At 38.5% G+C, this 13,682-nt stretch overlaps 1 protein-coding gene across 1 annotated transcript in view; it reads right to left on the bottom strand.

Annotated features, from left to right (window-relative positions):
• PDS5A (PDS5 cohesin associated factor A) overlaps nt 1–13,682 on the bottom strand; it is a gene marked incomplete at both ends in the record, with an annotated part of 138,454 nt that overhangs the window by 88,725 nt on the left and 36,047 nt on the right. The window contains 3 exons of the mRNA XM_080697069.1: nt 8,205–8,302; nt 8,800–8,886; nt 12,073–12,276. Coding sequence (XP_080553195.1) covers nt 8,205–8,302; nt 8,800–8,886; nt 12,073–12,276 — 389 coding nt within the window. The remainder of the gene's footprint in view (nt 1–8,204; nt 8,303–8,799; nt 8,887–12,072; nt 12,277–13,682) is intronic.

Below are 13,682 nucleotides of genomic sequence, written 5' to 3'. Positions count from 1 at the left end.
GGACTCTATAATTCTCCCAGTTTACTGCTTTGTAATATTCTGGCTGTCGTGTGGGGAGGGAGATCCCACGGTCTAAGGAGACTACAGATTGTACAGCAGAAACCCAGAGGTGAGAAAACTAAACAGTAAACTCAAGAGTTTTCTAGTGATTAATGATCTGCATATACATGTGCAGAAATTCCCTGGAACTTTTAAGAGCTAAAAAGAATATTCAGAAGGGTATAAACCAACAGATCCAAGAAAGCAGTGAGTCATGATAAAATTACATAAAATGATATAATAAAGGAAACATCTTAAAAAGCAGCTTGAATCAGTCCTTAAATTTATTTGGAATAACAAAAAGCCCAGAATAGCCAAAGTAGTTCTCAGCAACAAAAACCATGCAGGAGGAATCACAATACCTGACTTTAAACTATACTACAAAGCCATTATAATAAAAACAGCATGGTACTGGCACAAAAACAGATACATAGACCAATGGAGCAGAATAAAACACCCAGAAACAAGTCCCCACACTTTCAGCCAATTGATTTTTGACAAAGGGGCCAAAAACATACACTGGAAAAAGCCTCTTCAACAAATGGTGTTGGCAAAACTGGTTAACCATATGCAGAAAATTGCAAATTAATCCCACTTTCTCACCCTGTACAAGAGTCAATTCAAGATGGATCAAAGACTTGGAAATCAAACCAGAGACCTTGAAGCTCCTTGAAGAGGGCATAGGTCCAACACTGCAACACATAGGCACAGATAAACACTTTCTCAACAAGAACCCAAAGGCACAACAAATTAAAAGGTGAATCAATACGTGGGATTGCATGAAACTGAAGAGCTTCTGTTCAGCAAAGGAAACTGTCAAGAACCTCAATCGAGAGCCAACAGAATGGGAGAAGATTTTTGCCACCTACCCCTCCCATAGAGAACTGATATCTAGAATATACAGAGAACTCAAGAAATTAAAAAACACTAAGAAAACAAAGCATCCAATAACATAATAGGCAAACGAACTAAATAGACACTTCACAAAAGAAGAAATTCAAATGGCCAATAAATGCATGAAAAAATGTTCAACATCATTGGCAATCAGAGAGATGCAAATCAAAACTACCCTGAGATTTCACCTAACTCCAACTAAAATGGCAATCATTCAAAACACAACAGATGCTGGCGAGGATGTGGAGAAGTGGGAACTCTAAAACATTGTTGGTGGGATTGCAAATTAGTGCAACCACTCTGGAAGACAGTATGGAGAATCCTCAGAAGAAGGGGAACAAATCTACCATTTGATCCAGCAATACCACTTCTGGGTATCTATTCAAAAGAAAGTAAACCAACCAAACTAATGCATGTGTATCTATGTTCATAGCTGCACAATTCACCATAGCCAAACTATAGAACCAGCCAAGATGTCCATCAACAGATGAATGGATTACAAAACTGTGGGATATGCACACAATGGAATTTTACTCAGCCATTAAAAAAAAAATCTCAATTACATCATTTTCAGGGAAATGGATGGAACTGGAGGACATTATGCTAAGTGAGATTAGTCAGTCACAAAAAATAGGAAACCAGATGCTTTCCCTAATATGTGAGAGCTAAGGAGAAATGGGTCATAGGAGGAACCCTAGATGAAAAAGGAAATCCTATAGAGGAGCAAACAAGACAACCTAAAGGAGAAAGGAGGGGGATGAAGGAAAATCTCTAAAACACACAATGTACTTAAACATATCGAAGTCAACCACTAAGCCAAGAAAGGGAGGGAGGGATGGGGAGGAAATGGGGTGGGAATTGGGTAGGGGTTAAATCAGTGATGTGTACATGTATGTACACACAAGTTTTTTACCCCAATATGATATATGAATATAATGCACCAATAAAAAATTAAAAAAAAAAAAAGGCTGCTTGAAGCTTGTAATCCCAGTAATTGGGAGGGTGAGACAGAAGGATCACACAAGTTCAAAGCCAGTCTCACCTACTTAGTGAAGCTCTCAGCAACGTAGTGAGACCCTATTCCCAAATAAAATATAAAATAGGTCTGGGAGTGCAGCCCAGAGGTAGAAAGCCTCTGGGTTCCATCCCCAGGACCACACACACACTAAAAAAAAGTGGCTTGAGAAAAAAAATTCCTGCATATACCATATACAAGAGAACAAAGCTTAGAAACAACAACATATATCTTATTAGAAATAATGAAATCCAGAAATGAAACAAATAGTACTAGGGATTGAACCCAGGGTTTTCTAACACCTAGCAATGACTCCATCACCTCGAAAAGTTGTTCAGGCTGGCCTCAAACTTGTGTTCCTATTGTTTCAACCTCCCAAGTACTGGGATTACAGGTATGCACCACTGTAACCAGCTAACAATGTCTTTAAAAGTACTAAAAGAGGGCTGGGGGAGGAAGCTCAATAGTATAGTGCTTGCTGAATATACAGGAGACAGAAGGCTCCTATCCCAGTGGTCGAAGGAGGTATAACTAAAAGGGGAACAGGAACATCTATCATCCTAACTCTGAATCCTATAAAACAACTTTTCAAAATCAATGTGGAATAAAAACTTTATCATACATAAAAAGATGAAAGAATTCCATTACCACCAGACCTGAACTACAATTTGAATTTCCACCGAAGAAAAATTACACCAGATATAAATCTACATCTATGCAAAGGCATAAACAACCAAATATGAAACCAATCAGTTTGGTACAGTGGCACATCCGTAATCCCAGTATTTGGAGGCATATGTGAAAGGAGAGTCCCAAGTTTGAAACTGGCCTCAGCAATTTAGTGAGATCCTGAATCAAAATAAAAAACAAAATGGTGGCGCATGCTTGTAATATGTACTTGGGAGACTAAGACAGGAGGATCGCAGGTTCACAGCCAGCCTCAGCTACTTAGTGAGGGCCTCTGTAACTTAGTTAGACCCTGTTTCAAAATAAAGAATAAAGCCAGGCATGGTGGCGCACGCTTGTAATCCCCGCGCTTGGGAGGCAGAGACAGGAGGATTGTGCAGGTTCGAAGCCAGCAGCGAGTGCTGGCTTAAGAGACCCTGTTTCCAAATAAAAATATAAAAAATAGGTCTGGGAGTGTAGCCCATAGGTAGAAGGGCTTCCAGGAACCCCAGTACCACCAAAAAAATGAAAGAAAAAAAAAAGAATAAAAAATAGGGCTGGTGGTGTAGTTCAAAGGTAGAAGGCCCCTGGATTTCATCCCCAGTACTACAAAAACAGACAAAAAAGGAGCCAGGCATGGTAGTACATGCTTATAATCCCAGTACTTTCAAGGCTGACAAGGAGGCTAGTCTCAGCAATTTAGCAAGGGAGAGTAAATTGTTGAGACCTTGTTTCAAAATAATCAATAAAAAAGGGATGGGGGTGTAACTCAGCGGTGGAATCTCCTGGGTTGAATCCCCAGCAATGCAAAAACAAATACATGAAATAAAATGTGCTGTGTGTGTAGTTAAGTAGTAGTGGGCCACTGAGTTCTATTATCAGCCCATAAAAGAAGGAGGAGGAGGAGGAGGAGGAGGAGGAGGAGGAGGAGGAGGAGGAGGAGGAGGAGGAGGAGGAGGAGAACAAATAAAGCAAAAAAAAAAAAAAACAATCAAGTTGGGTGTGGTGATGCATGCTTGTAATCCCAGTACTTGGGAGGCTGAGACTGGAGCATTGTAGATTTGAAGCCAGCCTCAGCTACTCAGTGAGACCCAGTTTCAAAATAAAGAATAAAGCTCACATGGAGAATGCCCTTGGGTTCAATTCCCACTATGGTAAAGAAAATAAGATCTCTTGTAAAAGGCAAATCTTTTGTTTACTCATACCTCATTGTGAGCTATTTTAATTAGGTAAACAATAAACATAGTCTTCAAATTGAAGAAATAAAAACATTGATAGGATCATAGAAAAATGTGTATGCATACGTAATCCGGAGAGTAAAGAATTGCAGCCAGGCGTGGTAGCGCACACTTGTAATCCTAGCGTTCAGGAGACAGAGACCAGAGGATTGTGGCCAGGCGTGGTGGCACACGCTTGTAATCCCCGCGCTTGGGAGGCTGAGACAGGAGGATCGCACGGGTTCGAAGCCAGCTTCAGCTACTTAGTGAGGCTTTCAGCAACTTAGTGAGAACCTGTTTCCAAATAAAATATAAAAAAGGTCTGCGAGTATAGCCCGGAGGTAGAAAGCCTCTGGGTTCCGCCCCCAGTACCACAAAAAAGAGAGAGAGAGAGACCAGAGGATTGTGGTTCACGGACAACCTCAGCTACTTAGTGAGGCCCTTTACAACTCAGTAAGACCCTGTTTCGAAGCTAGAAGACTAAAACATAGGGCTGGGGATGGGGGGGTGTAGCCTGGAGGTAGAATGCGCCTGGGTTCCATCCGCAGTACACAGAGTGAAAAGGTACACTTAAAAGGATAGTTAAAGACATAGAAGGAGCAAAATGATATCTTCTAAAGTTGTGGTAGGTAGTACTTATAATTTCAAAAGAAAAGCTTCTAAAAATCTGGAACAATGGACACAGATTGTTCCCATCACTGTAAGGATATCCATTTCAAATGTTGCTGCTCCCAGCACAAGATAGGGAGTTTATCGAACCAATCCTTAAATCTGAATTCTGGTTTTTCCTTTGGTAGTACTTGGGACTAAACCCAAGGACATTCTGCCTCTGAGCTACATCCTCAGCCCTATTTTATCTTATTTTTATTTTGAAACAGGACCTCAACTAAGTTGCTGAGTCTAGACATAAAGAACTAGTGGAACCTCCTGACTCAGCTTTACTGTGTGTGTGTGTGTGTGTGTGTGTGTGTGTGTGTGTGTGTGTGTGTGTGTGTGTGTGTGGTGTAGTACTAGAACTGAATCCTGGGGCATCTACCTTTGAGCTACAAACCCAGCTCTATCCTGTATTGTTTATTTTGAAACAGAGTTTCAAAATAAGTTGTGGAGGGCTTCACAAAGTAGCTGAGGTTGTCCTTAAACCTGCCATCCTCCTTTCTCAGCCTCCCAAGTATTAGGATTACAAGTGTGTGTCTGGCTTATTTTTTTATTTTGAAACAGGGTCTGGCTAAATTGCTGATGCTAAACTCCAACCTGTGATCTTCTAATCTCAACCTCTCAAGTACTGGGGTTACAAGCATGTACCACAACACTTGGTTGAATCTGAGTCTGTCTATGCATTTTACTTGGCCAATAAAACACAGAAGTTTTCTGGGGTTTAAAAGGTGCTTGTGGAGTAAGACTTGCCCTTTCTTGATTTGATACTGTTGAAAACTAGTCAGTAGATGAAGAGGTTGGGCTAGCCTGCTGGGTAATTAAAGACAAGTGATTCAGTTATTATATTACTTTAGCCAACTGCCAGATGTTCAGCCAAATAACTACAAACACAGGAAAGAATTCAGACAAACCAAAAATAACTGCAAAGCCAAATCATGGGCTAAATAAAATAGTATTATAGTACACTATCAAAATTTAGGTTGTTGCCAGGCGTGGTGGCGCACGCTTGTACTCCCCGCGCTTGGGAGGCTGAGACAGGAGAATCTCACAGGTTCAAAGCCAGCCTCAGCTACTTAGTGAGGCTTTCAGCAACTTAGCGAGACCCTGTTTCCAAATAAAATATAAAAAAGGTCTGGGAGTATAGCCCGGAGGTAGAAAGCCTCTGGGTTCCACCCCTGGTACCACCCCCCCCCCAAAAATAGCTTGTTTTGTTATACAACAAAAATCTACTAATAAAAAAGTAAAATTTATGTATTCTATCATTTATTACAAGGAAAAAAACTGGCAGTCAAATGCCAAAGCTGCTTCTTTTCATGCCATTTTCTAAAAGTTTCTACCTCTAGACCAAGGTGTTCTGTCCCTTTTATCATATGTAACATCTACTCCTACATTTTATCAAAAGAGAAGTAAAAAACGACTTAGCATTTATAAAGCCTATATATAGAAACATGTTCCCTGTTCAGTATACAAGGCATTAGCCACATGTGGCTATGGAATACTTTAAACAGGAATGGAACCACATACTAAAATGTTAATCATTTTGAATATAGTGAGATAAATAAAATATATTATAGAAATTAATTTTATCTATTTCTACACACCTTTCTTAATGTGGCTACTAGAAAATTTATAATTTACATGAGATGTATTATGTTTACATATAATTTAAAGCTTTAGAAACCATCTCTCAGTGGGGTTTGGTAAATTATACACACAAACAAACTGGACCAAAATCAGTTTGGGATCTCTGGTTTAATAACTTATATTTATTAAACCATTATGTCGGGCACGGTGGCACATGCTTGTAATACCAGCATTTGGGAGGCTGAGACAGGAGGATCCGGGTTCACGGCCAGCCTCAACTACTTAGTGAGGCTCAGTAATTCAGAGACTCTGTTTCAGAATAAAACAATAAAGCTGAGCATGGTGATGCACACTTGTAATCCCAGCATTCGTGAGGCTAACACATGAGAATCGTGGTTCGCCGCCAGCTTCAGCTATTTATTGAGGCCCTTTGCAATTCAGTGAGACCTTGTTTCAAAATAAAGAATAAAAAGTAGGGCTGGGGGTGGAGCTCAGAGGTAGAATGTCTCTGGGTTCCATCCCCAGTACCACAAAAAGTAATAAATAAAATAAAAGAATAAAAAATAGGGCTAGGGATGTAGCTTGGAGGTAGAATGTCCCTGGTCCGGGCTACACTCCCAGACCTATTTTTACATTTTTATTTAGAAACAGGGTCTCCTAAGCCAGCGCATGCAGCTGGCTTCAAACCTGCGCGATCCTCCTGTCTCTGCCTCCCAAGCACGGGGATTACAAGCGTGCGCCACCATGCCTGGCACCACACTCCCTCTTCTTTCTGAATTAGTAATCCCAGTACTGAGAAAGAAGGACTGCAGGGCTTGAGACCAGCATCGGCAACACTGTGTGGTGGAGCATCCTTGTAATCCCAGTACTTGGTGGAGGTGGAGACAGGAGGATCACAGATTCAAAGTCAGCCTCAGCAGATTAGTGAGACCCTCTACAACTTAGTGAGACCTAACATATATACATATACATATACATATACATACATACATACATATATCTATCCCAGAGGTAGGAGGCCCTTGGGTTTCATCTAGTACCACCAACAATTAAAAATAAATAAATAATTAAATTAGGGCTTCAGGTAGGAATCGGAGGAAGAATGCCTCTGGAATCAATCCCCAGCACCCAAAAAAATGAAGGAAAAAAAAAAAAAGATTTAGATAATTTTTTGGTTTTCGTTTTGTGGTAGTGGAGATGGAGCCCAGAGGTATTCTACCTCTGAGCTACACCCCAGCCCTACTTTATTCTTTTATTTTGGGAAGAAAAAAAAACAAAAACAAAAACAAAGTCTCACTAAGTTGCAGATGGCCTAAGTTGTTGAGGCTAGCTGTGAACCTGCAATCCTCCTATCTCAGCCTCCTAAGTACTGGGATTACAAACTTGTGCCATCACACTTGGCTTTGTGAATGTTTTTCCAGCCCTAAAATAAGATATTAAAGTCAGTAATATTTAAGGTCTGAGCTATTATGTCACCAGCATTAATGGCACAAAGAATACTTAAGAATTCCACCTCACAATTTAGCACTTTATACCATTTGCTATACAAAACTGCATACTGTTGCCTCTCCTGGTACTTTAAAACAAGAGTTTGCAGCTGGGCGTGGTGGCGCATGCTTGTAATCCCCTCGCTTGGGAGGCTGAGACAGGAGGATCACACAGGTTCGAAGCCAGCCTCAGCTACAGAGTGAGGCTATCAGCAACTTAGTGACACCCTGTTTCTAAATAAAACAGAAAATCAGTCTGGGAGTGTAGCCTGAGAGTAGAAAGCCTCTGGGTTCCATCCCCAGCACCACAAAAAATAAACAAAACAAGGGTTTGCCCTTTACTACTCTATTATATTATATCACACTATTTTTACTATTTTGTTTTACTTCTCTACTATTCCATAGTCCCAAGCACAGATTAGGGCATAGACGAGTTAACCAACGACTTATCATAAACTTAAAATGGTAGTGTAATGACAAAGACAGCTTTCAGTAAACAAAATTTGTTTACTTTTTGCTTCATATTAAGTCTTCTAAGGAAAACAACTCCTTATAACGCTATAAGATTTTAATGCACGTATGTAGAATACATGACACTTCAATATACACAGAAAGAAAGACAAGTAAAAATGCTTTAAAAGAACTTACTTGATCACTGAGAAGAGAGTCCTAAAAAGCTGAATAAAAATTTCATTGCAATCTTCCAATTCAAAGCAGATGTTATATGATTTAACCCAAGCTAAATTCTTAAATAAACAAATAAATGAAATTATTATGTATGTACATAAAATAACTACATACAAAAAAGAATGTTAGTAAATTTTAATATTTACAATTAGGAATCTATACTAAAGATTCAATATATAAAGTTACAGAATGTTAAATCAGTCATTTATTCTAACCTTTAAAAAAGCAGATGCTTAATGGCATCAATTTTCTAAAAAAAAAACAAAACTAAATCTTTATAGAGGTTCTCACACACATATTTAGAAAAGAGTGGAAATTTTTTGTTAGAAAAGAGTAAAAGTAGGTAAATGAAATAAGTAATAGATTTTCAAATAAACACCTTTTTACAGTATTTTTTTGGGCTATGAGGAATAATAAATAAATTATACTTTCCTTATGATATGTAAAGGACACTTTATTAACCACTTTGTATAAAACAAAAACATTGTACATTATAAAGTTATAAAAATTTCTATAATGAAATAATAAGATATACATTCAAGTTATTGTTTTTTACCTCTAATAAATAAAAGTATCTATTAAACTGCGGACTCTTTGTATCCTCCAAACCTTTTAATTGTCTGGTAATAAACAAAAATATGTCCTGTCAAAAAAATAACAAAATAGATTAATTAGGACACAAATTTTTATTATTCTTTAACAATTAACAGTCTACATATAGAGTTATCTGTTATATAGCACAATAAAATAAAATTCTTCTTTAGCTGAATACCTTGGGACTAGCCTGGTCCATTATTTAAAATGACTGGAAAAGAACAAGCCAATCAAAATAATATCTCTTAGAAGCAAAATTAAGGATCGTTTAGAAATTTCTAGAGCTCTTCAAGGCTCTCTCATTCTGAGAATACACGTTCTGTTTTATTACCTTTTCTTCTGCTATAGCATTTCTACTTCACTATCTTCACCTCACATCATGACAAACAACTATCTTCGTTTTAAGGAGCTGATGAAGATTTCCATTACTATTTCCTACATGTAAACACTAATTTTTAATACCTAATTTTGAATTTAATATGTGACTATAAAATTTTATAATATAAAAGCAATAGACTGGCCTTAGTTTTGGTGATAGTGCTCTATTTATAAAGCTTTCTTTAGAAGTTTTAAATCAGCTGGGCATGGTGGCACACGCTTGTAATCCCAACATTTGAGAGGCTGAGACCAGAGAACAGCAGTTCGCGGACCGCCTCAGCTACTTAGTGAGGCCGTCCACAAATTAGTGAGACCCTGTTTCAAATAAACAACAAAAAAAAAAAAAAAAAAAAAGGGCAAGGGGTGTAGCTTGAAGGTAGAATGCCTCTGGGTTTCATTCCCAGACCCCCCCCCCAACACACACAAGAAGTTTTAAACTAGTATCAATATAGCACACAAAATGATTTTTATACTGCTGTAATCACCTCTTATCCAGATGGGATACATTCCAAGATCCCTAGCGTACAGATAGTAAGGAACCCTACACGCATACAGTGTTTTTCTTTATTCATGTATACCTATAATAAAGTTTACTTTACAAACTAGGCAAAGTAGGAAATTGACAACAATATACAACAATATAAGGCAGTGGTAGTGGTACACACTTGTAATCCCAATACTTGGAAGGCAGTAACAAGAGGATCACAAGTCCAAGATGAACCTCAGCAACTTAGTGAGACTCAGCAATCTAGTAAGACTCTTTTTCAAAAACAATATAACCGGGCATGGTGGCACATGCTTGTAATTCCAGCACTTGGGAGGCTGAGACAGGAGGACTGCACAGGTTCGAATCCAGCCTTAGCTACTTAAGTGAGGCTCTCAGTAACTTAGTGTGACCCTGTTTCCAAATAAAATAGAAAAATAGGTCTGGGAGTGTGGCCTGGGGGTAGAAAATCCCTAGGTTCCATCCGCAGTACTGCAATAAATAAGTAAATAAATAAATAAGCTGGGCATAGTGGCACACGCTTGTAATTCCACTTAGGAGGCAGAAACAGGAGACAGCAGGTTCACGAACATCCTCAGCTACTTAGAGAGGCTCTTATCAACCTAATGAGACCCTGTTTCCAAATAAAAAATCTGGCTAGGGGTGTAGCTTGGAGGTAAAAATGCCTCTGGGTTCAATGCCGGTACCAAAAAATTTTTTAAAAAGTTTTTTTTAAAAAGCCATATAATTAAAACATTTCATAATAAATGTTCGTACTTTGAAGCCATTATTAAATAAAATGAGGGTTAGCTGAACATAAGCACTAAGATATCACCACGGTTGAGCTGATAACTGAGCTACTAAATGACTCAGGCAGAAGCTCTTTACTGAATATATTAGAGAAAGGGATGACTCATATCTGAGGAAAATTAAAGCTACGACAGCATAATATTTCATTATACCAATGAAAATAGCATGAGGTTTGAAATTTACAAATTATTTTTGGTCAATTTCAATTATTTTTTTAAATTTTTGTGATATTGGGGATTATACGTAGAACCTTGTGCACCCCAGGCAAGTGCTCTACCACCAAGTTATGTCCCCATCCCTGTTTAATATTTCTGGACCATGGCTGACCATATATGACTAAAACTGTGCAAAGAGATATCATGGATGGTAAGGGAGGCAACTAGTTTTTAAAAGTAGTCCAAAGAATTAAAATTTGCCAAGTTTTTTTTTTTTTTTTGGTACTGGGGTTCCAGGAAGCCCTTCTACCTCTGGGCTACACTCCCAGACCTATTTTTGTATTTTTATTTGGAAACAGGGTCTCTTAAGACAGCAAGGCTGGCTCCGAACCAGCGCCATCCTCCTGTCTCCACCTCCCAAGCACGGGGATTACAAGCATGCACCACCAAGCCCGGCCAGAATAAAAGTATTTGAATAATAGGAAATTAAGCTGAATGTGAAAGCATATGCTTGTAATCTCAGTATTTGGGAGGCTGTTTGCAGTTAGCCTCAGCTACCTAGTGATGCTCTCTACAACTTTGTGAGATCCTGTTTCAAAATAAAGAATAAAAATAGGGCTGGGGGTGTAACTTGGAGGTAAAATGTCCCTGAGTTCCATCCCTGGCACACCCCCCAAAAAAAGAAAAGAACTAAAAAATCAATTTTAAAAATTGGCCCTCAAAAATTTTGAACAAAGCCGGGCATGGTGGCGCACAGTGCTTGGTGCGCGAAGACAGGAGGATCGTGCTGGCTTAATTAAAGACCCTCTTTCCGAATAAAAAAGTATAAAAGTAGCTGGGCGTGGTGGCGCATGCTTGTAATCCCTGCAGGGAGGTGGAGACAGGAGGGTTCCAAACCAGCCTCGCTGGCTCAAGAGACCATTTCCATATTAAATAGGTTTGGGAGTGTAGCCAGGAGGTAGAAGTGTTTCCAGGAACCCCAGTACCACCCAAACAAAACAAAACAAAAAGTATAACATAGCCTGGTAGTAGAAGGGTTTCCAGGAACCCCAGTACCACCCCCCAAAATAAAATTGAACAAAGACAGAACTTTTGCATGCCAAATAACTTATAAGAAAAAAGTTATTTAAATGCCTATATTCTGATATAATACTGCTTTAAAACGATCATAATTTACTATTTATCCCTTGAACATATCATCTGGATTGGTCTCAAAATGTCACAAAGACAAGTTCTGAGCTGCACTTTTTAGCACTGTATTAAATTATCAGTCACTTTTGTAAAAATATTCACTGAATGAGTTATTAATTTTACAATTTGTAATATAATTTAAGTGACAATAATATAAAACTCGTTCAAATGAATATTCTATAAATTATAAAGTAAAATGTTTTTGTAAAAACCATACCTTAAGTTTATCGTGGGAAGTATATGGAGCTTCTGGGGCATAAATTCGAAATATGTCAGCCAAACAACATGCTACGAGGAGACGCACATCTTTATTAGGGTTCCTGAGAAAGAATTCAGATGCAAGATGCAAGGCTAGTGGGAGATACTGCTGTTTTTCATCTTCTGAGTCCTGATCCATATCCATAAAGGTTTTGACTACCATCTGTAAAAATATATAAAAAATATATATTCAAATTAGGTTAAACAGTGGGAGACTTTTTTTTTTTTTTTTTGGTGGTACTGGGGGTGGAACCCAGGGGCTTTCTACCTCCGGGCTATACTCCCAGACCTATTTTTTAAATATTTTATTTGGAAACAGGGTCTTCCTAAGTTGCTGAGAGCCTCACTAAATAGCTGAGGCTGGCTTTGAACCCGTGCAATCCTCCTGTTTCAACCTCCCAAGCGCAGGGATTACAAGTGTGCGCCACCACGCCCAGCTGAAGATAGGTATTTTTTAAAAAATCATCTCTATTAGTTACTGCAGTCGTTTTCAAAATCAATTTCAGTAAATCTTTTTCAAAATTTCAGAAAAGATCATAAATATGAAATGGCTGTTCACAAAGAAACCTATAAATAGTATCATTTGGATTACTCATAGATAGACGTTATCTGTGTTAACACTAGATTTTTTTAAGACCTTAAAGAGCTCATTATTAATTTTATTCTACTGTAGCTTTGGAACAGGGTCTTGCAAAGTGTGTGTATGTGTGTGTGTATATATTGGTTGCTTAGGCTGTCCCTCAACTGAGCTCAACTAATATTTCTGCTTAGCCTCCCAAGTAGATGGGATGACACATGCGCACATGTATACCATAGTACCCAGCTTCCATTATTTTATATCTAACATAGGTAAACAATTCTTGAATTTATATGCACAAGCAAATTCATGATATTTGGACAATATCATTATTTCTATTTTATAATCAAAGATGACTTGATTGAAATTGTTTTTACTTGACAACTTAGTGAGTGTTGTACTTTGAAACACAAGGCCTCTTTTGAATATTTTTCCATCAAGTTTTTTTGTGTGTACAGTACTGGGGATCCAAGTTATACCCCAAGCCTGATTTTATTTCTTATTTGGAAACAGGATCCCACTAAGTTGCTGAGGCTGGCTTGGAAACTGTGATTTTCCTGTCTTAGCCTCCCGAATGCTGGGATTACAAGCATGCGCCACCATGCCCGGCAGCAAGCCTGATTTAATGACAGGCCTGATAACTAATTGCATACTAGATTTGTAATGTTCCCTATGAGAACCAAACTACAATGCTATTAGGAAGCCTATACTACCCAAGAAAGAGACCCAATGCGTAGAATCCTAGAAGATGAAATTTCACAAAGGCCATGAAGAGAGAAACAAGGTTTAGTTTAGTTGCCAAGGGTGAGGTGGCACACACCTATAACCCCAGTAACTTGGGAGGCTGAGGCAGTAGAATTCCGAGTTCTAAGTCAACCCTTCCCCCTTGCCCTTCACTCACAATGACACCAGAAGACAATACATGGAACAGAAGGAGCAGCCAACTCAAAAGTGTGAAAATGATTATTTTGACCACTGGGTTTTTTGTTTTA

Source organism: Muscardinus avellanarius (assembly GCF_963383645.1).
Source record: "Muscardinus avellanarius genome assembly, chromosome: 6".
NCBI lineage: Eukaryota > Metazoa > Chordata > Mammalia > Rodentia > Gliridae > Muscardinus > Muscardinus avellanarius.
The sequence above is the reverse complement of the archived record's forward strand: the minus strand, read 5'-3'. Positions and strand labels throughout refer to the sequence as shown.